The following is a 26,765-nucleotide window of genomic DNA, read 5'->3' on the forward strand; positions in this document are numbered from 1 at the left end:
TAAGATATTTATATTGTAATGGAGGAAACAGGGAGGTATAATGGGGGAGGGGGCAGATAGGTCAACATTCACAAAGACTAAGAGAACAAATTCTTGGTACGGATCAGGTTAGCTGTTGCAGGATATCATCTGAGGTAGACGTGGCTGTAGCTAGGCATCCTTTATATGGAGTAGATGTCATTACCAGTCTGCCTTGAACCATCCAATTAATTGTGGTTTCAGTGAAATTTCTTGCAGTAACTTAATTGCAAAAGGGTTACAAAGTCTCCTCAATCTTCAACCACTGGCTGGTGTCTTAATCCAAAGTATAATCTTAACTTGAAACCAGTCTTCTGGGTACACCATCTTTCATTGTTAAAGAGGCAAATAAAACAAAGTATATTGAATACGCATAAATATCACCTAGGGACAAGACACAATAGCACATTGTGTCCTTAAAGATGTCTTTTACAGGATATATTCCTCTGAAAGATCTGGATACAAACACACACCCACCATTACCACAGCAATACTATTTGGCCCATCTGAATGATTATATAGAAAATATATAAAATACCAGGGAATCTAGAGCAGGTGTTCCCAAAAGGTAGGCCCGGTGGGAGGAATACCTTCCTAGGATGTCTTATTAGAATCATCTGGATAGTTTTTTCCAATAAACACGCCTACACCTCATCTTGGGATTTCCATCTGGGCCCCTCCCTGTTGTAGTACATTGGTCTTAACTGAAGGTGTTCTCTCTCACTTAGGATGGGGTGGAAAAAAACAGAGGCCTGGTCTAATGAGTAGCGGTATGGAGAGGGACCTCTGAAACCATGTACTGGGGCATAAATAGCAAATTATCCAGCTGATGCATGATGACCAGAATCATTAAATCACTGTGTGTCATGTATGTGTAGGAGCTTTGATCACTGCATTTTCTTTTCTTTTTTTTAAATTAATTAATTAATTTTTGGCTGCGTTGGGTCTTTGTTGCTGCGTGCAGGCTTTCTTTAGTTGCAGCAAGTGGGGGCTACTCTTTGTTGTGGTGGCTTCTCTTGTTGCAGAGCACAGGCTCTAGGCACGCGGGCTTCAGTAGTTGTGGCACATGGGCTCAGCGGTTGTGGCTCGCGGGCTCTAGAGCGCAGGCTCATTAGTTGTGGCGCACGGGCTTAGTTGTCCCGCGGCATGTGGCATCTTCCCGGACCAGGGCTCGAACCCGTGTCCCCTGCATTGGCAGGCGGATTCTTAACCACTGCGCCACCAGGGAAGTCCACTGCATTTTCTAATATGGACGAAAGATAGAAGGACAAAAGTAATCATCACTGATTACAAATCTGAATTCAGACCCAAAATTTATGGATCAAGTATCGTGGGGAGTTCATACCAAATGGCTTCTTGTTGCCAAGGAAGAGGTGAAGACTATATGCCTGGATCACCTCGATCCTCATCTAAACAGGGTGACTCACTGTGGACCTGTGAGTATCTAGCAAGATTATTATTGGTTGCCTAAAGTATTTCACCCTAAGCTTCAGAAATGTGGGAACAGATGAGATAGAAGATTGCAGGGCAGGTGAGGCTGACAGCAAGAAAGGGGCAAGGACTGTAATAATAAAAGTCCTTGTAAAGTTTTCTCCTGATTGTAATGATTTCTACATCACACCAAAAGAACACAAGGAAATAGCAAATTACAGGAAAGAATGGCTTTCATATATTTTACTAATCTCAAGTGTGTTGAAAACAATTGCCTCCCTATTTTATCACTGAAACTGATTTAGGCTTTAGTTCAGCCTTTTACTGAATTATAAATTAGCTTCTTAGGGCATAAAGCTGTGGGGTAAAGAGGGCTCAGCATATGCTCTCCCAACAGATGTCCAAATACTTTCAGAAAGACTTTCGTAAAAAGTGATTCTTTTTTTACATACTGCCACAATATAGCTATAATAGGACTTCCTAATTTAAAACATTAAGGATTTTTTTTTTAAACCACCTTTTTAAAGTTAACCCTCAAAAGATCCAGTGGGACCTTAAAAATTTAGGTTCCACTGTTTTTTAAAAAGCAACAAACAGTGAGAGAGAGAGAGAGAGACATTCTGGAGGTCTTTAAACCTTAAAAATGCAACAAAACTTAAAAAAAAAAAGAAGTTGAAAGCCTGTCAGGTCACAGGGAATTCGCACCGGCATGGGAATTCAAAATGTTAGCATTAGGCACAGAAACGTTTTGTAGCAAATAAAATAATCCCCCAAAGATGGGGGCTTTGCGGGGCTTTTGCTAACTGTCGTGAAAATAATTTCCAAAGAGCGTTACAGACCAGAGGCAACTGTTAGGCCAGGGGCGTCCACACCAGCGCGTCCCGCTTCGGCCCAGAGGCCGTGGAACTCCCGCGGGTCGGGTCGCCCCTCCGCCCCCGGCGTCGCCCCGTGCCGCCCGCGGCCCGGGTGAGCGCTCGCCCGGGATCGAGGTGTCCAGGCCCCCCAGCCCACAGCCGCAGCCCAGCTTCCCCACCCTGTTCCCCGATCCGCAATCCGGAGAGTCGACACAGAGATCCCGGTAAAGCTGCGGTGGGAACTGTCCTGTCGCTGACTTCCAGACAGTCGGCCGGGCTGTGGACCGAAGAAGTGCGGGTTAGCGCGCTCCCTCCGGAGGAAGCCCGGTTCCTGGGACGCGTACCACGCGGCCGCGAAGGGAACCCGGCGGCGCTGTGGGGCGGCGGCCCCCACGATGAGGTAGGGCAGAGTCGGTAGTCACAAGCCGTGCTCGGGCCCTTGGAAAAGGTGCAATTCCCCACTTCCCTCTTCACACGTGGGCCTTGCACCCTCCTCGCTGCGCTCCTGCCCATCTAGCCGCCACCCACGGTCCCACTGCGTCCTCCCCACGACCCGCAGGCAACCACCAGACATTAGGACCACGCGGAAGCCGTCCAGAGGGCAGGCGCCTAGAGGGCAGTTGGGCGTGGCTTCTCGGAGAGAGGCGGGCCCCGGGGGCGGGGAGATCTACGCAACCATTGGTTCGGGCTGCTGATTGGCTGAAGTGCCTGAGTGGAGCCCGCAAGCGTCTCCGCCCGGACCAGCCGCTCCTCCTCTTCTCCCAGCCGCTCGGCCCGCACCGGTTCGCGAGGGAACCGCTCAGGTACCGCCGCCACAGCCCAGTGCGGACGACGGGAGAGGAAGGCGGAAGGAGGACACGCTCGCTCGCTTGCTCTCTCCCACCCGCACCCGGCGCGGAGCCCAGGGGGGAGGAGTCACTGCGGGCACGCCCCGCCTCCGGCCCGGGAAGACTACGCCGGCGACCCCGCCGGCTGGCCACCGCCCCCCTTGCCGGCCGAGACCCGCCCCCGGCCCTCCCTTGGCGGCATGGAGGGGCCCCGCTCCTGACGGCCGCGCCGCCGCCTCGGCCCCCGCCCCTCCTCCTGGCCCCTCCCTCCCGCCCCCGCTCGCATGTCCGCACCGCCTTAGCCGAGGATGCTGAGGATGAAGCTGCCGCTGAAGCCGACGCACCCCGCGGAGCCGCCGCCCGAGGCGGAGGAGCCCGAGGCGGACGCGCGGCCAGGCGCGAAGGCGCCGCCGCGCCGCCGCCGCGACTGCCGTCCCCCACCGCCGCCGCCGCCGCCGCTCTCGGGCCCGCCGCGGGGCCCCCCGCCACAGCCGCCGCCGCCACCCGGGGGGCTCGGGCAGCCTGTTGCTGGCGGATCGGCGGCGGGGGCGGGCATGCCGAGCGGCGGCGGCGGGCCCACGGCGGCGCTGCGCGAGCAGGAGCGGGTGTATGAGTGGTTCGGGCTGGTGCTGGGCTCGGCGCAGCGCCTGGAGTTCATGTGCGGGCTGCTGGACCTGTGCAACCCGCTGGAGCTGCGCTTCCTCGGCTCGTGCCTGGAGGACTTGGCGCGCAAGGACTACCACTACCTGCGCGACTCGGAGGCCAAGGCCAACGGCCTCTCGGACCCGGGGCCGCTGGCCGACTTCCGAGAGCCCGCCGTGCGCTCGCGCCTCATCGTCTACCTGGCGCTGCTGGGTTCCGAGAACCGTGAGGCCGCCGGCCGCCTGCACCGCCTCCTGCCCCAGGTGGACTCGGTGCTAAAGAGCCTGCGCGCGGCCCGGGGCGACGTCTCGCGGGGCGGCGCGGAGGACGAGCCCGGAGAGGACGGCGACAACGAGGAGGACGCCGAGAAGGACGGCTCCGGCCCGGAAGGCGGCGGCGCCGAGCCTCAGCCCGGAGGCGGGCTGGGCTTCAGGGCCCAGGAGGAACTGCTGCTGCTCTTCACCATGGCCTCGCTGCACCCGGCGTTCTCCTTCCACCAGCGGGTCACCCTGAGGGAGCACCTGGAGAGGCTCCGCGCCGCGCTCCGCCGGAGCCCCGAAGACGGGGAGGCGGAGCCGTGCAACTTTGCCGGCCCCAGGGCCCAGGTAAGGCGCGCCAGCCTCCCTGCGCCCGCGGGGCGGTCACTGCCCCGGCGGCCTCCCCCGCCTGCCTTTCGGACGCCCCTTGGCCGAGCCTCACCCCGGCGCAGGTGGCTCGGCATCCCCAGCCCAGGCTCCCAGCCCCAGAGCACTAATCTGCGTTTTGCTGGGCCGCTCAGTTGCACTCCGCCCCCCCCCCCACCCCGCCCCTACACACACGGGTACCCGCCATAACAGAATGCTCTAGAAGTCTCTTCCGTGCCGGAGTTGCCACGGAAAACGTGGAGCTCTCAGCCCCGTTCCCCTCTCGGATGAAGGGTCTCGGGACCTTTTTGGCTTTGAGCATCTCGACGTGTTGGGAAAGGCGAAGCGCTAGGGGAGCCTGTGTGTTGGCCGCAGTTAGCCCTGGGCTGAGCTTTCCCTTTCCTGGCGCTCAGGTCACGTTGTAAAGCTCTGCCTGGCCCCTCGGTGAGGCGTCCTAAAGGTGCGCTCCCGGCGTGTGGCCCTGTCTTTGATACAGAGGGGCTCTTTTTGCTCAGTGTATGCCTGAGTTAAAGGGAGTCGTAGGGTCTTTTGGCTCCTGCTCAGAGAACTTCATGTTCCCAGAAAAACGTCAGATGTGGAGACCCGCGAAATGACTCAAATTAGATAAGTCGTGGCGCAGGTTGTCTGGGTAAAGAAACCCCTCCTGGGGCGGTTGGTTATGCCCTTTGCCTCTGGCGTGTCCTGGTTTCTAACGGGTTTGAGTTGTGCTTACACATTTGGGTACGGGGATGTTTGTTGGTCCTTTGCTGAGGCATAAGTGTTTTCTAAAAAGTTACTAAGCGCCAAAGTGTAGAAGACGAGAATTAAGATACGTCATTTGTCGCAAACATTAAAGAAAATAATTTTATATGGCCACGAAAGCAATTTAATAATAATCTAGGCCCAATATAAAGTCCTTGAGCGTCACAATTTTATGGAGTAATAGCTTTTATTTAGAGTAAAACCCGAACAGTAAGTTTATTTTCGTGGTTCACAACTATTTAAAAAGTATTTATTTGGATGCCATGTTTTTCAACTTGGGTGATCTCCAGGATGATATATTGGAAAGGGGGAGTTTTTTCACTCCTTGCTTGAAAGTTAATTCAACTTATATATCTGCTGCCGTTCAATACCTTGGAATTAAAACTGGGCATTGTATTTCCCTACTGGCTGTGTGGACTCAGCACCCATAGAATCAAAGGAATTTGGGGGCTGGAAGGGATTTAGGGATAATCTAGGCTGAACCCCTCCTTTTTAAAACGAGGCTTCTGTGAGGTGACTAACTCACATTTTAGGACATACTTTATCAAACTCAGATGTAGTAACGCTAGTATCCAGAATTTTCTTGGTGAGCTTGAAATATTATCTTCCAATGTCTATTTACTACTAGCATGCAACTGTGTATACTGATGGTATAAGCCCTTACCACTCTTCTTCAGCCTACTCACTAAAATAATTCCAAAAAAATCCTGCGCCCGTCATTAAATTTAGAGAAGCAAGTCTGAACTCAGAAGCAGTACTTATATATCTTAAAAAAAATTTTTTTTCTTGTAATAGTATATATTGTAAAGATAACCTTAGAGTGTAGATATAATCAAAATGCCCCACAGTGGAGCAGTTTATATTATTCCATTCGTATCATTCCAACAAGGGTAACCGATTTCTGGTTTTAAATGCTGAGTCTTTTTTTTTGCCTTTAAAATTTACTTATAGTGTGTTGGAAGGTGACTAGACAAGGAGAGAGAAGCATGAAAACCACAGTAATGAAATTTTTATCTTGACTGCAGTGTGTGGCCTTTTCTGGCAACCAGTGAGTGCTGGGAAGAGTGGACAAAGTGAGGCTGGGCATCCTGCCATTAATTTCAGCACATCATTACTTCTCAGGCAGTGCCTTGTGCTGTGGCCATCAGTAGAAGTGGGGGAATAAATAATAGGGGATACACACACTACAGGTGACACTGAAAGCTATTTCTAGACGTTGGTGTTGTGATGAACTTTTTTTCTCCAGTAGTTGTTTAGGGTTACCGTTAACAAGTCACTTACGTCTCACTAAATTGTTACTGCCCCACACTTTCTGCTGGTTGGCGTGTACTCGGAGCCCCTCAGCTGTGGCTTGTTCTGGCCTTGAAGACATTTCCGCGGATCTTATTGCTCCCAGGCTCTCTCTCTAGAGGCGGCAGATGGGGGTGGATTGATTTCAATCCCTGTTCACTGCAGTCCAACCCAGCTGTTCCGCGGCCTTGCGCCGTCGATGCACTCGGGGGAGGGACGGCCCACCTCCGAGTCTGCAGGGAGGTGCCCGAGGCTCGCGCCCGCGGGCTGCGCGGTAACGCGCCGCCGCCGACCGGCGGACGGCGACTGGGGGCCCGTCCTGCGGGGCTCCTCCCCTCCCCCGCCCTGTAAGATGGCGGCCGCGCGCCTCCCACGTGACTGGCACTGGCCCCGCCCCCGAGGGAGCGGGCTGAGGACGGGCCGCGCTTCCAAGGGGGTGTCCCTTAGGCCTTCGCTGGGCGAGGCGGAGACGCAGGGTCGAGCGAAGAACCCGGTGGATTGCATGGTGCCCTCTGGGAATGGCAAAGGGGAGTTCTTGTGGCAGCCTTTTTTGGCCCCGGAAGTAACCTTTTAGACCCATACTTGTAACTTTTTCATTGCTTAGGAATAATTCTATTTTTTTTTTTTAGATTTATTGATTGATTGATTGATTGATTGATTGTTATGTTGGGTCTTCGTTTCTGTGCTAGGGCTTTCTCTAGTTGCGGCAAGTGGGGGCCACTCTTCATCGCGGTGCGCGGGCCTCTCACTATCGTGGCCTCTCTTGTTGCGGAGCACAGGCTCCAGACGCGCAGGCTCAGCAGTTGTGGCTCACGGGCCCAGTTGCTCCGCGGCATGTGGGATCTTCCCAGACCAGGGCTCGAACCCGTGTCCCCTGCATTGGCAGGCAGATTCTCAACCACTGCGCCGCCAGGGAAGCCCTCTATTTCTTCACTAGTGTTTTAAGCATCACCTATACTCAATGGATGAAGTAGAACTAATTTTAATTTTCTGTTGGGAGTAAGGGTATACTAGCCATGACTTTTATGGGAAGTTTTAGGTTGGTTTGGCTGCAGCAAAGGATACAAACAGTTCACTTAATAAATGCCTTTTGGGAGAGGCTTTTAGAAGATCACAGTAAAGCAGTGATTATTTTAGTAGCAAATGGGAGCTGTTGGGTATCCTCCTCCAGTTACTTACATTTTTCTCTGCAGTGGTTTTCTCAGGTAAGGAGAATTCAGGGAAAATCTCACTTATACCGTAAGTTAAAATACCATTAATTTTTCTGCAAATTAACTCATGTAATATATATCTTTTTTTTGTTGTTTTTAATTACCTTTTGTGGATTTTTTTGTGGGGTAGGGGACAGGAAGTGTGTTGTAGAGGCTATCAAAGCGTTGAAGAGTGATAGCCATGTTTAGTAGAGCACTAGACTTGGAGGCTTAAATTCCAGCTCTGCCACTTACTTCGTAATATTAACCAGGCCACTTAAATCCGTGAGCCTCACTCTGATCTGTAAAATGGGAATAATAACTTATTCTTAAGGTTATGGTGATTGAATTAAGGAGATACGATGCAAAATAATTCACACTGTCTTGAGCACAAATTCTTTGAGAATGACATTCAGTGCGTTTTCTTTTCCACTAAGATGCAGCCATCCAGATTGTTACATCAGTTGTTTTCAGGAGTAGGTTTTCTTTTCTTTTCTTTTTTTTTTTTAACCTAATAGAAGTCTATACATAATAGTATTTTCTATATTCTCTATTACCATACCTCTAAATTGATTGTTCAGGAAGGATAAGTAATTAAGCTGGTGTGTGAGACACATTTGGGGCAGTTTTGTTAATTCTTACATTGTAAAGATCTGGTATGCTACAGATAAGCCCAAAGGAAGCATTTCTCTGGGTCACAAATCATTAAAATACGTATTTTCCCCATATTGGATTTGGAGATGGGAATAGAGAAAATACGTATTTTGAATTTGGGTTATCATGAACTCCTGTGCAACCATAATCTACTTAAATCTTTTTCACATTTAGTTAGGATGATGTAAAGCTATTTTGCAGTTTTGTTAAGTTATGTAATTTTTCGTTTATTTCAGAGTACAGCCTGGAATCCATGGATAATTAAACATTTTATGCCTTTTTTATAGAAGCTATTAAATAGGCTGATGTTTAAGCATATTTAATATTTTTGTTCTTCTTGAGAAATATTAAGCTTAATTTTTTTTTTTTAAGAAAAGCAAAAAAAGCCTGAACTACCCTCAAAGCAGACTGAGCTTCACTTTTATCAACCGTGTTTCCATTATGGAGGACTGTGTTGTCACAGCGCTCCTTTTCTTCACAGAGAGCGCTTTGTTACACAAGCCGCCTTCATCCAGGCTGTGTAGACAGTCACTCCAGAAGGGAAGTGCCTAATCGGGTGTTTATGTCACAGGTGGCAGAGCTGCTGGGCGCTCGGTAGTCCGTTTCCTTCTGTTCTTCCTATGCTCCAGGGAACGTTTGGCTTTAATGCCCTTCTAAATGTCTTAGTTCATTAGGCCTGTTTAATGCTCATTCAAGAAATAATTTGAGGTCAGGTTTAGGTTTTGAAGAGGTCATTTTTGCAAGTTATTTGGTTTTTCAAGTTTCAGACTGCCTAGTATTGAATGGGGATCTCATCACCATTTATTGCATGTAACTGCTGTGAAGATGAACGTGATAACGTACATGAAAATGCTTGGTAAACACGAGTGAGATAGGTCAACCCATTTGTCTGTTGATGGTTCCAAGAGTGGATGGCACAATTTGGTTGCAGTGGATGAACAGAAATACAGAAGCCTGAAGAGATGATAGGGGTTGGGTTGCAGAGGGCCTTGAAGGTCAGATGAAAGAAACTGGTTGCAGTGGGAGCAGGTGGAAATTTGTGTGTCTCCCTGAAATGTTCACTGTCACTTTAAATTCATATGTATGAAAAGAATGCATCACTGATTTGTTAAAAAGAAAAAGATCTTCCAGACTCATCCAGTTTTCTCAATGGCACCATTATATTCCTAGTCACTCTGATTTGCTTGATAATCTTAATCCTCTCCACCCTCATATGCTGAATCCACTCTTTTCTCATCCTTGCTGACACCATTCTGTTCTGGGACCTTTATCTCTGATTCCCTTGCTTTCAGCCTTCCGACTTTTTACCTGTTGGATACCACTGCCAGATACATCTTCCTAAAGCAATATTTAATCATATCACGTTTTCTTACAGTGACTGATGGAACATGGTCTCTAATAGGTCTTTGGACTCAAAATCTTTCTTCTGCTCCTTCCTCTCACGTCTGTTCTTTTATTTAAGGCTGACTCATGCCATCACTTCTTGCATGTTGTTCTCTGGAATTGTCCCTATGGTAATCTTCTCCTAAGAGTCTTTGCTGCCTCTGCATTCCAGTAGCGTGTATATTCTGTGTTACAATTTCAGCACGTATCCTGTGATTCTTTTTTTTTTTTTCTTTAACTTTGAATTATTTTTAACTTAAAAATCCAGGGGGGAAGTTCAATTTTATAAGTTCCCCAAAGACTCAGGCATGACGTCTCATTTTTTTGTCAACGTTGCATATGTTGTAAGTGTTCAGTCAAAATTTCCTATGCTTAGTATATTTCAAATATAGCTCTGAAAAATACCATTATGATTAATTGCTCTAAGACAATTAGAGTGCATCAGGAAGTGATTTTTTTTGGGGGGGGGGGTTGGTGAACTATCAGCTACTTTATGGTTACTTGCAGCCATGTAGTATAGGCACAGTTGTTTTGGAAATAATAGAAGGAATTGTTCCTTTAGGTAGAAAGCATGGAGCATTATAGATTTGAACTGAGGCTTCAGTGAGTGAATGCTGAATAGTTGTGCTTATTAATTATTCTTTCAAAATCAGGTCGTGTGTTATGTACACCACTCCCTAAATTAACTAAGCTTTTGTGTGTAGGGGTGCATATTGGTGCAAACCTATGGGTGATGTTTTGATAGGACGGAAGAAGTCACAACTTACAAACTGTATTATTGTTTGGGTAGTTGTAGTTACTGTTGCCCAGTGTTGATCTCTGACCCGTGGTTTGCTTGAGGGGTGGTGGGAGCCAGATGTGGAATTGAGATAGTACCTTGCTTATGATCTGAAAGTTAAAAACTTTGGTCACTCAAGTGAGCAGTTTATAATCTAAGAACTGTGGGGTTTTTATGTTTCTTGTTAGGAACGTTTAAATGGGGAGAGTTAAGAAGCATAATGTTCCCTCAGTATAATGGATTTTTGTTTTGGGTATCAAACGCTTGAAATTCTCTAGTGGTCCTGGAAGGAACAGCATGGTCGTGTGTCAGCCACAGTGCTGTGGTGCTTGGAGAAGACTTCCTCAGGAAAGAGGTCAAACACTTACAGAGAGGGTGATGTTGAGTGGTTTTGTTAGTTTGGGGAAGGTGCCTGTGCTCCCAGTTGGTATTAAGCACAAGTCCTAATGCAGTGTTTCCCAACACTAATAATTACCGACCTGTAAGTCACTTTCTGTCAAGGATGCTTCATAAGCTTTATAAGCTACAATTTCCACACGGTCCCAGGAACATTTCTCCACTGGGGGTGAAGGCTGTGCTTCAGCTAGAAGTCCCTGCAGTGCCATTTGGCGGTCAGGCTCCTGAGCCCGGGCTCACCTCCTGCCAAGATCCTTTGGTGTCTCCTGTGGGGTGGGGCTGTGTAGGAGCGGGCAGTTTGGTCATATACGGGCTGCGGAGGAGAGACACATCCTCGCTAGATCCTTCTGTACTCATGCTCATGGGTGCGTTCTTTTCAGCTTACCTAAGAAACATGCTCGCAAAGTGGGGCTTTAAAGATCTGGGGGCTGCTAGCCCAGGGATGTAGCAGTTCTTGTTCAGCCTCCTAATTCCAGGGTAAAAGAAGAGATCTTTCCCCTTCTCAGGTAGGAGAGCAAGAAGGTTGGTAAAGGAAACAGACGCTGATGTTAAAGAGGGGGGTACCCCAGCTTTGGTCTAGGCTGGAAGCCATTACCACTACTCCCTGCATTCTATACCTTTGTAGCTTTGTGGTCCAATACAGTTTATATTTTTTCACCAGTCCACCTGTCAACTACAGATGGCGCTATTGAGGTTCAAAGAGCAGAAACACAAAGGGAGTTTCATAAACATCACACACATCCATGCTGGTTCTCGGGTAAAAACTGCTGCCCTCACTTCTTTCATTCTCTACTCTCCTCATCCCCAGTAAGCTTTTGTATCAGGGTTCTTCTGCTAGATCTTCCCTAATTGTGCATCCTACAAGTTCAGTTCTCTAGAAAAGACGATGACATCGACAATTTTAAGGTTTTTTATTTGTAATAAATTCAGAGCTCCCCAGCATACATAGAAAGTTACAGTGAATCAAGTTTCCCACTCCCATCTTTGTTTGCTGCACCCAGTTCCAGGCCACTCCTACTCTATACAGGTAGCCACTGTCAGTTCAGAGATGTCGTGTTAGGAAGAACTTAAGAGAGCCAGGTCTTGTCTGTGCGCTGTGATGGCAAAGTGTATACACGGATTCAGTACATAGTTTAGCACTTCCTCCCACATTCAATAACTAGAGCGCGCTTACCCATGCTTTAACATAGTGAATTCTACCACACTCGTCTTGCTGAATCACCTTATGCGCACATTTCTAGTTAAACAGTAAATCACCTAGAAAGTGAGTCCATGATCATAGCAGAAATCCATGGCATACTGTTTCTAAGCTGCTGATTCATTGCTCCCTCCTTTCTGCACTGTTGGGTCAGTTTTGTTCTTTGCGGCATAACTGCAATACATTTGCCATCCATGTTTCTTCTCACACCAGAACTTGCCTTTTATCAGATGCTGTAGATTGATTCAAGGCATTTCTTTGGGTTGGGTTATACTGTTTCATTGAGCAAAGATGAGACAGATATCTGCTTTCCTACCACATCCTCTCAATTAAAGAGACAGACAATAATTCTTAAATTCACCTCAGCTTCTTCCCTCTTTTTCTACCAAAATAGATGAAATTTGACATCTCAGTAATGTTTCTAATAATGAATCATTTTCTGACATTCACAGGAAGACTTTCTATGAATCTTGCTTAAATAATAGCATATGCTTTAGGTACAACCCTGGTTATTTAAAGAAGAGAGTCTGAAACCTAGAACTGTAACAGATTACCCCAAAACTTAGTGGCTTAAAGCAACAGCCATTTTGTTATTATTTCTCATAATTCTGTGGCCCAGGAATTTAGACAGGTAACTAACAGCAGGGGCGACTTGTCTCTACTCCAGGATGTCTGGAGACACAGCTGGGGACTGGGGGCATCTCTCCCCCTCTCCTCTCTCTGCATGGTCTCTGGCACGGCAGCCTCAGGGGAATTGCACTCCTCACAGGCTGGCTCAGGACTCCAAGAGCAAGTGTTCCCAGAGGCCCAGCTGCAAGGCTTCTTATGACCTATCCATAGCCATCCCGGAACATCCCTTCCATCCCATCCTACTGGTCAGTCAGTTCTCTAAAGTCAGCCCAGATCCACTGGTTGGGGAATTAGACCCACCTTTCAGTGGGAGGAGTATCAAAAGTATTTTTGGCTATCTTTCCTGTACCACAAAAACTTAATAGGGTGTTGTTGTTTTATATACTAGTGTTAAATTCTAAGTCTGATGTGATGAGTGTAAAAACTTCTGAAGTTAGTAAAATTAGTAAAAAAAAAAAACAAACTAAGAAATTCATTTTCTGCTTTTGTTTTTTGTTTCTTTCTTAGAAAGAATGTCTTGGTATTTTAAAATGTACAGTCCGCATCAAAGGACTAGAGGAAACGTTTAGAACATTGGTAGATGAGCTAAAATAAACTCTACCTACAGTTTGACCTTTGTTAAAGTAAAATGAGACCAGTGTGATTTTTGTTCCAATGATGTGTTTTCAGAGAAGAGTCTTTTTAGGACTGTCCAGTCACTTGACTATTTCACAAACTTTCTCCACATTTAAGAGATCGCAAGTATGTAATTGTGATGGCTCTACATGTGTAAAATTGAAATCTGAGCAATCTCTAGAATGAATGAGATACATTACATGACATGTGGATTTGAGCTAACCAGGAGCACGCCATAGGTCAGAAAAGGCTTTACACACTCAAATGAGTTATAGAAAGGAGAAGGGCACACACATACTAATGCTCTTTTTGTTCCTGTGCATTCTTTTGCCGGCTTAGAATTTTTAAACTTCGTCTTCTTAATCCAAGCAGAGAAAATTCTCCCACTTTCCACTTGGTCCTGATTCTTTTTGTAAAATGCCAATTCTGGCATGTCATCTATATTGCATTTGCATGGGAATCTGAACTTAATAGAAAAAGTGGGCATAATTCCTTCCTGTACGGTTCCATTGAACCACTAGTTTTCAGATTTTATGGCACCTTCTTCTACACAGAGGAAAGCACACGTGACATGGAGAGGGGAGACGGCAGAACCGACCCCCGTTCACGCTGGGACCAATAAACACCGTGATTCTGATCTCTGTAGTTCATGAGGCGTTAAATTTTTGTTAATAAAATTTAAAATTTTATAGTTTCTAAATTTAGTCTAAATGATTTTATAGCATTGGTACATGCTGAGACTTGGTGTTGGGAGGGGGCAGAAAACTTAATTAGTAGATATTTCATGGGTTGACGAACTTAGGTCCTTGGACAGAAACTCAAATACCATTTTTCTGCCTATCTTATTAAACTAGGAGCCTTTTTACTTGGTTGTTAAATTGTGTTCTTTAAAGTAACTTCAGGCTTTAAAAATGTGATTTTGATTGTGAAGCAAACTACTTTCACACAGTTGTTTCAATATAAAATTTGTGGAGACAGCATGATAAAATTATTCTTCTTAATTTTTTATTGTGGTAAAATATAATAACAAAATTTGCTGTTTTAACCTTTTTTGAGCGTACAGTTCAGTGGCAGTAAGTACGTTCACACTGTTGTGCAACCATCACCACCATCCATCTCCAGAACTTTTCTTTTATCCCACACTGAACCTCTGTATCCATTAAGCAGCTACCCCTCATTCCCCTCTCTCTGAAGCCCCTGGTAGCCACCATTCTACTTTCTCCATGAATTTGACTACTCTGAGGTACCCCATATAAGTAGAATCATACAGTATTTGTCTTCTTGTGTCTGGCTTATTTCACTTAGCATAATGCCCTCAAGATTCATCCATGTGTCAATTTTATTCCTTTTTAAGGCTGAGTAATGTTCAGTTGTATATATACCACATTTTGTTTATCTGTTCATCAGTGGACATTTGAATTGTTTCCACCTTTTGGCTATTGTGCATAATGCTGCTATGAACATTGGAGTACTAATTATCTGCTTGAGCCTCTGCTTTCAGTTCTTTTGGGTTTATACCTAGGAGTGGAATTGCTGGATCATATGATAATTTTATTTTTTTGAGGAACTGCTGTACTGTCTTCCACAGTGGCTGCACTGTTTTACTCTCCCATCAGCAATGCACAGGGGCTCCAATTTCTCCAAATCTTCACCAGTACTTGTCCGTTTTTTGGATAATAGCCATTCTGATGGGTATGAAGTGGTATCTCATTGTAGTTTTGCTTCGCATTTCCCTAATGAAAACTGTTGTTTCTTTTATATTTTGCATTCATTTATATTTAAAGGTGTTATTTTTAATTCATGAACTACATATGAACAGTGTGGAAAATACTCTATATAAAATGGTTGACCTATTCAGCTAAACTTCCAATTTACACAAGTATTTGAGAGGATTACAGTGCTTTATTTATTTTGATTTTTGAAGTATTTACAGCAATTTTAGGCCAATGTGGTTGTATTACTTTGTAGTAAATGATTATATGGTTTGGGTTAGGAAATACATGATTTTGTTATTGTTGGAAGAATTCCTGTATCCCCTTTTTTTTATTCAGTAATATTGAAAGTTGGTGAATGCCATTCGAAAGTTGGATGTTGACTTAAGAGGTCGGTGCTCTCCTTCTTAAGTGTTTCTGTGTAGACAGTCTTTATTTCCTTGGGTTTCTAGAACAAGACATACTGCAAGGCTGAAGCTTTGCTCCCAAGAGTATCTATTATGATGCCTTATTCCTAGAAATAGAGGTGTCAACTGGCAACCCATACTCATTGACAGGCCAGGATGAATGATGAGACTATAGAACAAAATATATTTTTTAAACATCTTTATTGGAGTATAATTGCTTTACAATGGCGTGTTAGTTTCTGCTGTATAACAAAGTGAATCAGCTATACATATACATTTATCCCCATTTCTCCTCCCTCTTGCGTCTCCCTCCAACCCTCCCTATCCCACCCCTCTAGGTGGTCACAAAGCACCGAGCTGATCTCCCTGTGCTATGTGGCTGCTTCCGACTAGCTATCTATTTTACATTTGGTGGTGTATATATGTCCATGCTACTCTCTCACTTCGTCCCAGCTTACCCTTCCCCCTCCCCGTGTCCTCAAGTCCATTCTCTGTGTCTTTAAATTAGGATTCTTGGAAAGTTTAGGGTCTTCTGTTTACTTCATTTCTTTATACAGTTAAAAAAATTAATGTATATTATTTATTGCAGATTTGCGAAATTGTAATTGGTTCCTGTAACTGAGATAATTTTGGTCTGAGTAGTGTTTTGAGATTCTGAACATAAAGGGGAGGATAAGGTGTGAGTTGTGATAAAGAATTGTGTTAAAGCTGTTTTAATTTTTGGCTTACCCAGTGGGTTATAGTAACAATATATACAAGACAATACTTGAATTCTGAGCGCTGTGTGTAAGATTAGCATGCTCTTCATTACTCCAAGTAGCAGTTCTGGGGTAAAACTTACCTCTAGTTCACTAATAGTAGTGATTGGCTGAGCAAATTCAGATTTAGAGCACCCAGTTGCTATTAGATGGTTTAACATTAATAGTAAACGCATTGTCCACACACATTCTTGTTTAGAATTGTGTATTGATGATACCTTTTAAAAAACTTTTTCCTAACAAAGCATCTTGTTAGACTGTCACTAAGACCAAGTAATGAATAAAAATTGCATAATTATGTAAAAAATACAAATACCCTTACATCTGGGGAATAGCATAAAGGGTACCATCTTTTTATATTTATTCCTTCGATCCTGGTTCACTTTGGTAAAGAACTGACATCATTGGCAGTTCTGAATAGCAGTTTGCAAGCTGTCCCAAGAAACTGGGACAGTGAATAATGGATAGAATATTGCCATTAAATGAAGATAAATATTGATACTTCTTTCCCCACTGCTCTGACACTGTACCTTTCTGCTCTTAATGTGTAATCACCTATTTTATCTCTAAAAATTGCTATTAAAATTATTGCTATTAAAAGTAAGACTTTAATCTGGTTTATTTTTGTGCCATTCGCTATTCTTAGTCTCTGATATAGATTAACATGTGCCCCTCTTTCTCCTCTAGAATGACTCTGCTCATGGTGATTATATGCAAAGTAATGAGGCCAGTTTAATGGAACAAGCCCCGATACCTCATGATGGACTTACTGTGGCACCTCATAGAACCCAGCGAGAAGGTATGCTGTATTTTTCCTAACTTTAAAACATCTGTACACGAAAAGATTGCAGAGTGCTATTGACATTGGTTAACTCACTCCTCTTTCTCCTTTTTGAAGTAGAGAAATCCGCCAGGTCCTGGGTTTAGCTCAAATGCCAGCCCTCCCACTTCCTTGAGTCTGTGTCTGGGCTCTGGCTCTGCAGCCCCTGGCCTGTCCCAGTCCACGCTGACTTGGTTCTGCCTTGTGGTCCCTTGTCTTAAGTCTGATTGCATACTTCTGGAGGACGAAGACCTTAACCTACTCCCAGAGTATTAGCCTAGTGCTTTATCTGTAGAATGTGCTTGGTGTCTACTGAAGAAATTAATTGTACGGAAGTTCGCTGCAAGAGAGTGAAGGCATTCCTTACAAGCCCGTTCTTCCTGCAGTAATGCAGTTTTCGGGAGGACCGGGTGGAAGAGTGAAAGGACGTTGCCACCTGAGGAGAAATGAGTTCAGATACTCTCTTCTCCTCGCCTCTGGGGAGCCCGTTAGCCTGTATTGAGGGAAGTCTGAAATGGCAGATGTAGACTGCCACCCGGGCGGCCTCGGAAGGGTGAAGGGTGTACACTGAGCATCACACTCAGTTATAGCAGCTTTGAATTGATGTCATTTTGCTTCCTTTTCATTCCAGTAATAATCCTTTTGTGTCATGCATTTTTCTTCACGGAGGAAAAATAGGTGTGAATGTTTAATGTTTAGAAAATGTTTACAGAATTACCACTTCTATTCAAGACTATTAAACTACTCGAGTCACGAATGAACTGCTTCAGCCAGGCCCAGTGAGCCTACCAGTAACCTAAAGCAGAGTTTGGTTTTGCAGTGAAGGTCCTTTTTTTAAAAAAAGTAAAGATATTAAAAAAATAAAACATAAAGACTACATCAAAAAGGTAACAATTAACTGTAATGTGGTACTCATAGATGGTTTTTCCTTTATTCTTAATTTGTAAACAAAGGTACACAGTCCATGCTTTTCAGTTTTAATTTATGAGGGTTAGGGGATCTCCCGTTATCAGCCATTCCTCACCACATACCCCTTTGTTTTCCTCATCTTGATTCTGATAGATCACAGCAGGTATAACTTGAAATCAAGGCTGAAGCCATAGCCGTGTTCCCGTACCCACACTGCCCCAGTGGTCCCCTTCCCTAGAAGTAAAGCTGCTTCATATTTTGGAACATTGATTAGTTCAGGTGGTTTTTATTTAATAGCATCATCCTTCACATAATTTAATAGAACAGCTTTTGGAAACAGCAGACTCTCCCTTCCCCACTTTGGCCTTTATCATACTGCAGCAGTTGTGAGCAATTGAAGGCTTCTCACCGGGCTTCTGAGATTTTCTTTGGTCCCATTCTCAACATTTCTCACCCACCAAGGGAAATTGGCCCAGAAGCAGGCCACCAAACACTATAGATTTGGAAAGTTAACACAAAATACTGGTAATGGTATCTCCTTAGTTTATTATGCCTGTTTACCAGCAAATTTCTGTAATCTTATGTTTCCTGCTTTCTCAGTGCCCACCTTCTGTGATCTACAGCAGTCTTAATTCTTCCTGTATGCTTTTGTTACTTTGTACATTCTACTTCGCCTATTTTAACTTCTTCTTTTAAGGCAGAGTGAGTCCTTCCCTTTTCTTCTCCATCTCCTGTCCCCCGAATCCAACAGTGACCTTCTGTTGAGTCACTTTCCTAACTTCTTACCTGTGACCTTTATCATCTTCATGACTATTTCTTCTACTTACACCGTGAGCAACAATCTTTTTTTTTTTTTTTTTCCTTAAGTCCTTACATTATGCTTAGTAGACTGGCTCTTTTCAATTTGTAAAGAGATTTGCTTGCTAAGGTGATAACTTTTACTGAAGGATGTATGAAATGAGTAGTTTGGGGATTTGCACTTTTGCTTATTACTTGACGAGTAAGCTGACCATCTTATCTAATTCAATTCAGAGTAATTGTTCTTAAGCCATTAATGTAATTTATAATCACTATTTTATCTGTATAATAAATTGTGAAAAATTTTGCTGCAGTGAACCATCATAGTTCGTTATAATGTTAAGTTTGTGTTACTGTTATGATATTAAGGGTCACATTCGAGAAAAACAATTTTTAAATTCTCAATTGGAAGGAAATTTTTACCAGTTCATATTACTTTTGAAGGGTTTTTTCCCCCCAATTAAAAAACAAAAAAACAAAAAAACATTTTCTAGTTTACACCTAATATGCATAAATAACTGAATGACTCTAAAGTGCTGTATTTGTGGTAATCTGAATTAACAGTTCTGAAGATTTCATCTAGAACAATAATCTTCACTGCGGGCGCCTTTTATTATTTATCTTTGGTGCTTAGCAGAGTGCTTGAAATGACTTCAGCCACTCAGCATGCTTAGTGGATATAGAAATAAATTACTTCATGAATGGACAGCACATTGCTGTGCTTCTGGGTTTTTTTGTTTTATTTCATGATTAAGGCTAGTAGTAAAGATGAAGATAAATAGCTTAATCGTTTGGCTTTGTCAGGTTGGGTAACTGAAATATGTATCTAGTCTCTGTAGAACAAGTCAGCATGTTTTCTTTCTTTCAGCTGTACACATTGAGAAGATAATGTTGAAAGGAGTCCAGAGAAAAAGGGCTGACAAATATTGGGAGTACACCTTCAAAGTAAGCTACTCTCACCCAAAAAGATATCTCATACTATGTTAAATGATCTTTTGGAAGGAATGAAAATTGATCTTTGGAAAAACTTAATGGCAGGTTTGCTAATTTAAGGGAAGCTATACACATGTCTGTGTTTGTCTTAGTTAAGGGAATGTACTGTTTTCAGTATATACTGCATGGTTTGCCAAGTGTTAAAAATTGTATCACATTAAAGTTACTCTGACAGTTTTATTAAAAAGAAATAAGAGCCTTAGATTTAAGGTGTAAGATATATCTTTAAAAAGTGAAAGTAAACATTCACCAGTATTTTTAAAAATCAAGATCACAGGCATTGTCTTTTCCTGGTATTTTTCTCCTCCTCTTCTTTCTCCGAGGCTTTGATTTTCTGGCCTTTGTTGGCTTTTCTTATCTCTGCTTGCTCTGCTGTCATTCTGTCCTTCACACGGCTTTCTGATTAAGTGCAGAGCCCAGCTCTCTTAGTCCCCACGGCTCCTCTTTGCCTGTTGACTGTGATGTGGATTCCGTGTCCACGTCTTCCTTCCCCCCTGCTCGGGCTTCGCTGTCAAGCCCTTTCTTCTGACGTGGGACTGCCCACGCCTGGAAGCCGCATGGAAGGACGCTGTGTTTCTGTGCATTCTCACTTCACTTCCTACCCAAAGGTGTTGCTTGCCCAACTTTAGCTGTACTTGCCTCACAAAGTCATTTCTAATCCTCCAGCAGAATGTTTTTTTCATTCATCCCAGGTGTACCACCATCATCCCTTTCCCAGCTTCTTAATTTGGATTCCATGATTTTTCTTTCTGGAAGGCTGTCATCTCATAGAGAGCAGGAATCTTCATCCTCTGCATCTCGCCATATCTGACTTGCTTCGTACATTAGTTGGAGTTTCAGGACTCTGGCTTCTGCCTTCTGTGAGAAATTTCCTCAGTTTTCAAATTTTAAGTCCTTATCTCCATATTTCACCTACGTTTTGTAACATTTAACAGAAGCCCCCCTGCTCTTTTCATTCAGTTAGACCAGCTCTCCTTTTGTTGCTGGAGCTCTAAGCGCATTCCTTCCTGAAGGCCTTCGTTGTCCTCTGGCTCTGGAACGATATTCCCCCGGACCCTGGCAGAGCTGACGTCCCTTCAGCTTACACACAGGCTCGACGGCCCCTACTCTGAGGCCTTTCTTGACACCCGTCTGACCTGCTTCTCCCACCTCCTGCTCCTGCTCCTGCTTCATGCCCAGCTCGTTTTCTTTGGAGCACTGATCACTGATGGAGCTCCTTGTACATTCATTAGCTCTAATCTGACTCTTGCACTAGACTCTGACCTCAGCCAGCAGAGGTTTCACTGTCTCGTCCACTCCTGTGTCCTTTCATAAGAACAGTGTCTGACACAAGTAGCTGCTCAACAAACATTTGAATAATTAAAAATCATTTAAAAGATGTGCCAGTTAATAAGGATATTTGTTTGAGGGTTGCTAGATAAAATTTTGTATGTATTCTTAAGTATCTGGTTAACTGTGGCATGATTGGTTGGTAAGGCTTATGTATTAGCATAGTTCAAGTATTCACTCAGCTCAAATAATTGTGAAGTAGAAATTATTAGTGGGCTACCATCGAGTCCACTGAGTTAAAGGTATCCAAGAAGTAGGTGGGTAATAGATTTTAGTTCTGGCTCTTCTGCTTACCTAGAGTTGAATCTACGTAAGTTAACCTTTTTGAGTTTTAGTTTCTCCATCTGAAAACGGAGGTAGTCATATCTGCCCCATCTACGTTAATAGGATTGTAAAGCATTAAGATAAAGATGAAATCTTTTCATAAACCATAAGTCCCCATAAAAATGCAATACAGTACTACCAAAGAAGGGCAGTAAACTTGGCATTTCTCTTAAGAATGTATATTTAATAAGTTCCAGGAGATAGAGTTTTTCTTTTTTCTTGGGGCATAGATCTATGCTGTCGAAGTGTCATTTTAGAGTCCCTACAACTTCACCAAAAGGAACGTAAGACATTTCCCTTTCTGAAAAATTACTAAAGTATAGTCACATTTTTAGAAGACAGCTTGTTTTGAAAACCATGCGCTTTGAAAGGAGTTATTAAATTTTTTTTAAGTAGAATGTCAATATACAGTTAATTTTAACAGTTTTGAAGCAATTATGACAATACCAGATTAACTTTATATTTCTGATTGTTAATCTTGATAAAGTTAAAGTAAGGTCATCTGTTTTACACATGGCTTTTTTCCAGTCAGTTCCTGCCTAAGAAATAACTGTATAACGTGTTTTTTTTTTTTAAATCAGGTAAATTGGTCTGATCTTTCAGTCACAACAGTAACAAAAACCCACCAAGAACTACAGGAATTTCTGCTGAAGGTAAAAGTATAGATTTGTTGTTAAAATGATTTTGACGTGATATACAGCAGGGGTCCCCAAGCCCCGGGCAGCGGGCAGGTAGTGGTCCTCGGCCTGTTAGGAACTGGCCGCGCGGCGGGAGGTGAGTGGCAGTGAGCGAAGCTTCGTCTGCCACTCCCCATTGCTGGCATTACTGCCTGAACCATCCCTCCCGCCACGCCACCCCACCCCACCCCACCACGCCCCGCCCCGGTCCATGGAAAAATTTCTTCCACGAAACCGGTCCCTGGTGCCAAAAAGGTTGGGGACCGCTGATACACAGAATCCGAAAACCTTAGTACCAAAACAAACACCAGCAAAATTAAAGCATGTATATAGAGGCTGGCTTACAACTCTTCATGAACATTGCTGTAGAAGATGTCATGTTATTCTAAACATAGATTTTGTTACCTTACATTACCAATATAAGGAATTGATGGTTTTCCACATTAAAAAAAAGAAAAAAAAAAAAAGGGAACCTTATTCCTAGTTCCTTGCTGAGATGTATATTGTTGGTGGCTCTGCGCCTAGTGCCCGACGGGTCTCTCCTCTGGGTTTCCCTGAACTTTATCTACTCTTTGTCTTGACAGATTTCATTTTTCAGTCACAGAATTTCTCTAAAGGCTTAGGTGTTTTTTTAAAAACAATGCAGCCCGAAATAAATAATTTGCTCTTCAGAATCACAGTAATTAATGGTCCCCCTGCTTAGCCAACATCTGAATATAGTGTTTTTTCCATAGGACCAATGCCTTATCAGGTTATATGAAATAATTGGCAACTAGCGTACTTCTAGGAACAAATTGCCGATTATGAAATATCCTTTCAAGTTTACCATGTCTTCTTTCCTTTTCATCTTCCTTTTAAAATCATCTACAGAAGGTAAGAGCATAAGCTGTCCGCTTGACAACCTGTACATGCTAACTAACGTCTTTGACTTCTGTGGAGGTGGTTGAACTGCACCTAAAGTTTGCTATAGTGAGGAAGGTCAGTGAGTTTGCTATAGTGAGTTCGAGGTCAGTGCTTCCCAGTCCCTTTTTCCGTATCAGTAGCAGCCTCTGTCCTCCACATCCTGGCCTCCTTCCCATGCTGCTCCTTGACAGCTGTGTCTGCCACCTGTGTTGTTTCTCCTTACCAGAAAGGAAGCTCCATGAAGGCGGGGTTCTTGTTTCATCCTCACTGCTGTATCCACAGTGCCAGAAACAGTACTTAGGACAGGATCGGAGTTTGAACTCTATGTTGACTGAATGAATGAATGGATGAATGAGGAGAGTTGCAAAAACCAAATTGTAATGAGATTTTGTAGATGGTTATCCGTTAGGCCTCAGTGTTCTTAAAGAAGAACGTGTAGCGAGGTGTGAATGCCTTCCAGCACGCTGAGCTTGTGCTGTGGCTGAGCCGGGCCTCCGGAGGTGGGGGACTGGGTATGCTGGAGCAAAGACCAGACAGGTGAGAAAGTTCGGGGGACTGGTATAGAAGAGGCGTGTATTTTTAGTGAATGTGCCTTCCTCTAGCACTGGAAGTAGTCCCTGGATATCGAAGATAAAAGCACTTGAAAATAAATCCGTTTGCAAATACTGATGGCTGCATATCCGCACTCTGCCCAGTCACGTGACTCTGCGGTCACTGACCAGGTGAAAATGTATATATTCTCACCTTCCTGTGTTGAGAAGAGCCATCAGTCATTCGGTAGTTGAAACAAGCTTCTCCGCTGAAGCTGGTTTTGGCTGTGTACAGATATTCAGGAGAAATTGTGTTTAAAATGGGTAATGTGATATATGCCTAATGTTCTAAATCTGTATTAAAATGATAACATCAAAGTATAAATACTGAAATGAATGGTCATTTCCTTGTTTGCAAAAATGTGTAGATCCAGAACGTGTTTCTTCCTGTTAGTGGTCTGAGGACATAATTTACACAGTGGGTGTGTGGAATGCCAGCAGAGCGTTTGACCTTACCAGGTTAATAAAAGGACCAGGAAGAGCTTCATTCTGTTATAACATCTTGATTCCATAGTCTTACTGTGCCTAAAATAGTAATTCTTACGCTACCTTTGTTAAATGTTCCATTTCTGAATTGTTGACTCAAAATGCTTATTTGTCAGAAGAATACTTACTTTGGGTTCTCCAATTAAAAATTAATATGTAAACTGACAAATTTCTATAGATTGTTATATTCCCGTGGCACCTTAGATGAATGTGTTAATGGTTCTATTCTTAATTTTAGTGAAAGTGCCTGCAGTTCACGAGTGAATTGCAAAGACTAGTTATCAGAAGTCAAATTTAAAACTTTGACTTCTTGAAAGACTTGGAAAATTAGTTTTATAAGGGATCAATTTATTAGGCATTTTAATAGGTAAACTAGTTAATAAAAACAAAGTTTTAAGTCATTTTATTTAATTTAAAAATTCTCTTGGTCAACTGATGATTTTTTTGTGATTTCTTGTGCATGGCTCTGAGGCCACCTCCATCACATTGAGGAAAAGGTTCCTAAACCTCCAATTAATCTTTTTATGTAAGATTCTGAGTTTTCACCCCATCTTTCACACCCAGGTCTTTATTTGGTGTGTAGCGTTGACAGCCTGACATGGCCTGAGGTTCACACGTGATACAGAAGGCACAAAAGTGGTAACTACAAAGGCAGAGATCATGTTTTCAGAATACTATTTGAGGATAAAAATAATACTCCCTGTGCTCTGCGAAAGGCTCCATTTCACTAAAGAACCTCGGTGCAGTGTCCTGGGATGGGATGGGAGGGGGAGTGCCGGGGGGCCCAGAGCAGGCTTAGCGCTGCCGGCACCCTCGGCCCCTCCCCTTCCCTTGGGACCCTGCGGTTCCCTGTGCAGTGGGTTCCCTGTGCAGTGCCACTTCAGGCTGCAGCCCTATGTCGGGAAGATTTAGAAAAGGAACTGCTTCTGGATGATTTCTGAGTAGGAGGCATTCATCTTCCTTTTGTGCCTCTGGTGTGTGACATATTTGCCAGTAAGTGAGAAACTTAACGTTGGTCGTGCGGTTTTTCTTTCCTAGCTTCCAAAGGAGTTGTCCTCGGAGACTTTTGACAAGACCATCTTAAGAGCCCTGAATCAGGGCTCATTGAAGCGGGAAGAACGGCGGCACCCTGACCTGGAGCCCATCCTGAGGTAACGGTTTACTGGCACCTCCCCGGCAGCCTCACAGGCTGGGCCATGGCCGTCCCGGGGCTGAGGATGGAGTTCTAGGGGAGATCACATAGATTCCTCCTCTGCAGTACTTTTCAGAATGGACTTTTTATCCTTGTGTTATTTAGATCTAGGCTAGTAGTCGACACCAAACGAATTTCTCGTATCGTTGTACTTTTCAGCTGTCTGTTATCATAAAAATCGTTTCTAAAGTATGCAAATATTCAGTGAAACCTCTTATTTTCACCATAAAATATTTATTGAAAGAGGCCCTTGTCCAAGAGCTCACCTTTGGAGATGGTTTTGGACTTAAGTTGTTGAGTAAGGTTAGGCTAATGGGTGGGAAAGTGAGGGGCGGCCGAGGTCTGCAGTGTGGTTTTGGTCATTGTTGGCGCTTATCCCTCTCTGAGACCCCCCCTTTAGGAGAGAGAAACTAAGGAATAATGGCCAAGGGAACAAAGGCTGTTGTACTGGAAACTTGCAGTTATCAGTAAGTAAAATAAGTGAAAGCAGTGTTGGCGCATATGTGGCTTAGAATCGGGGCTTAGGTGAGACCGATCTGCCCCCTGAAGCTCAGCGGGCCCAACCTGGGAGGAAGACTTGCTGGGGCAGAGGTGCGGGCCATGTCATGCAGTGACCCTCCTGCTCCCACCCAGGCCCCCTGAGTATTCTCAGGACGGGGTGGGGCTGGGGACAGAAGCAGAAATCCGGGAGGGGAGGGTATTTCCATTGTATGACAAGATTTAGGGTGTGATTTGGAAGCAAATGAGGGAAACCAGAGAGGAGATGGAGGGAGTGACTGGGAAAAGGCAGCGGAGCAGAGAGCTGGAGGGTCCGATTCGAAGCCCCCCTATGAGCACGAGCACGATGGAAGGCGTGGAGGGACTGAAGAGCGACCTGGAGGCTGGAGCCAGACGTGGGGTGGCCGGGGAGCAGCTTCAGGGGAGCGCCCCTCCCGCGCAGGCCGCGCACCATGGGCTGCGAGGAAAGCAGGCAGGGCCGGCAGGACTCAGAGGGCACGGTGGGAGGGTCCAGAGAAGGACAGGAGAAGTGGGAGGGGCTGGGTCTCTTGGGGGTGGGCACAGAGGGCATTCCAGGGCTGAGCCGGGGTGGGGTTGGGTGAGGAGGAGTTGGCTGAGCTCCTGAGGCCCCTGTGCTGCTGCTCAAGCATCGGGGCCGTGTGCATCCCTGGGGAGCCTGTTAAAGGGCGGAGTCGTGCCCCACAGTACTGGGGTGAGCGCAGTGCTGGGGTTCTAGGCTGCTGGGGGCGCGGGGTCCGCAGAGCACGCCCAAGAGGGTGGCGAGTTCTCAGGCCCCCACACATACAGGTGGCTCAGGAGGGGCTTGTGCAGCTGTGATACGGGGGTGGGGGGTGGCAGCGCGAGCCTGGTGTCTGCGCTGGGTGACAGCCTCTGGGGAGGGAAGTCATTCGCCCCCGGGTGACGGTGCGGGGAGGCCTGGCCTAATGTTCCAGAGGGTGCACACGTGACAGGTGGCCCGGCAGGGGCGTGAGGCCCAGATGGGGTCAGGAGGGCGTATGCGCAGGGCTCCGAAGAGAGAAGCAGTGACAGTGGGAGACAGATGAGCTTACTACAGGGG

At 44.8% G+C, this 26,765-nt stretch overlaps 1 protein-coding gene across 6 annotated transcripts in view; it reads left to right on the plus strand.

The window, feature by feature from the left end:
• Positions 1-3,438: 3,438 nt before the first annotated feature.
• ZCCHC2 (zinc finger CCHC-type containing 2) overlaps positions 3,439-26,765 on the plus strand; it is a 56,682-nt gene continuing 33,355 nt past the window's right edge. For 5 of the 6 annotated variants that reach the window (XR_011076290.1, XR_011076289.1, XM_068563327.1 and 2 more), the window contains exons 1-5: positions 3,439-4,377; positions 16,856-16,967; positions 19,564-19,640; positions 21,923-21,994; positions 25,036-25,148. Coding sequence is in view for 4 of the 6 variants with exons in the window: in XM_068563327.1 (XP_068419428.1) it covers positions 3,439-4,377; positions 16,856-16,967; positions 19,564-19,640; positions 21,923-21,994; positions 25,036-25,148 (1,313 nt within the window). In the remaining 2 variants the exon portion in view is untranslated. The remainder of the gene's footprint in view (positions 4,378-16,855; positions 16,968-19,563; positions 19,641-21,922; positions 21,995-25,035; positions 25,149-26,765) is intronic. The other variant, XM_068563329.1, reaches the window with a different exon arrangement.

Source organism: Eschrichtius robustus, chromosome 14, assembly GCF_028021215.1.
Source record: "Eschrichtius robustus isolate mEscRob2 chromosome 14, mEscRob2.pri, whole genome shotgun sequence".
In the NCBI taxonomy this organism is placed as follows: Eukaryota; Metazoa; Chordata; class Mammalia; order Artiodactyla; family Eschrichtiidae; genus Eschrichtius; species Eschrichtius robustus.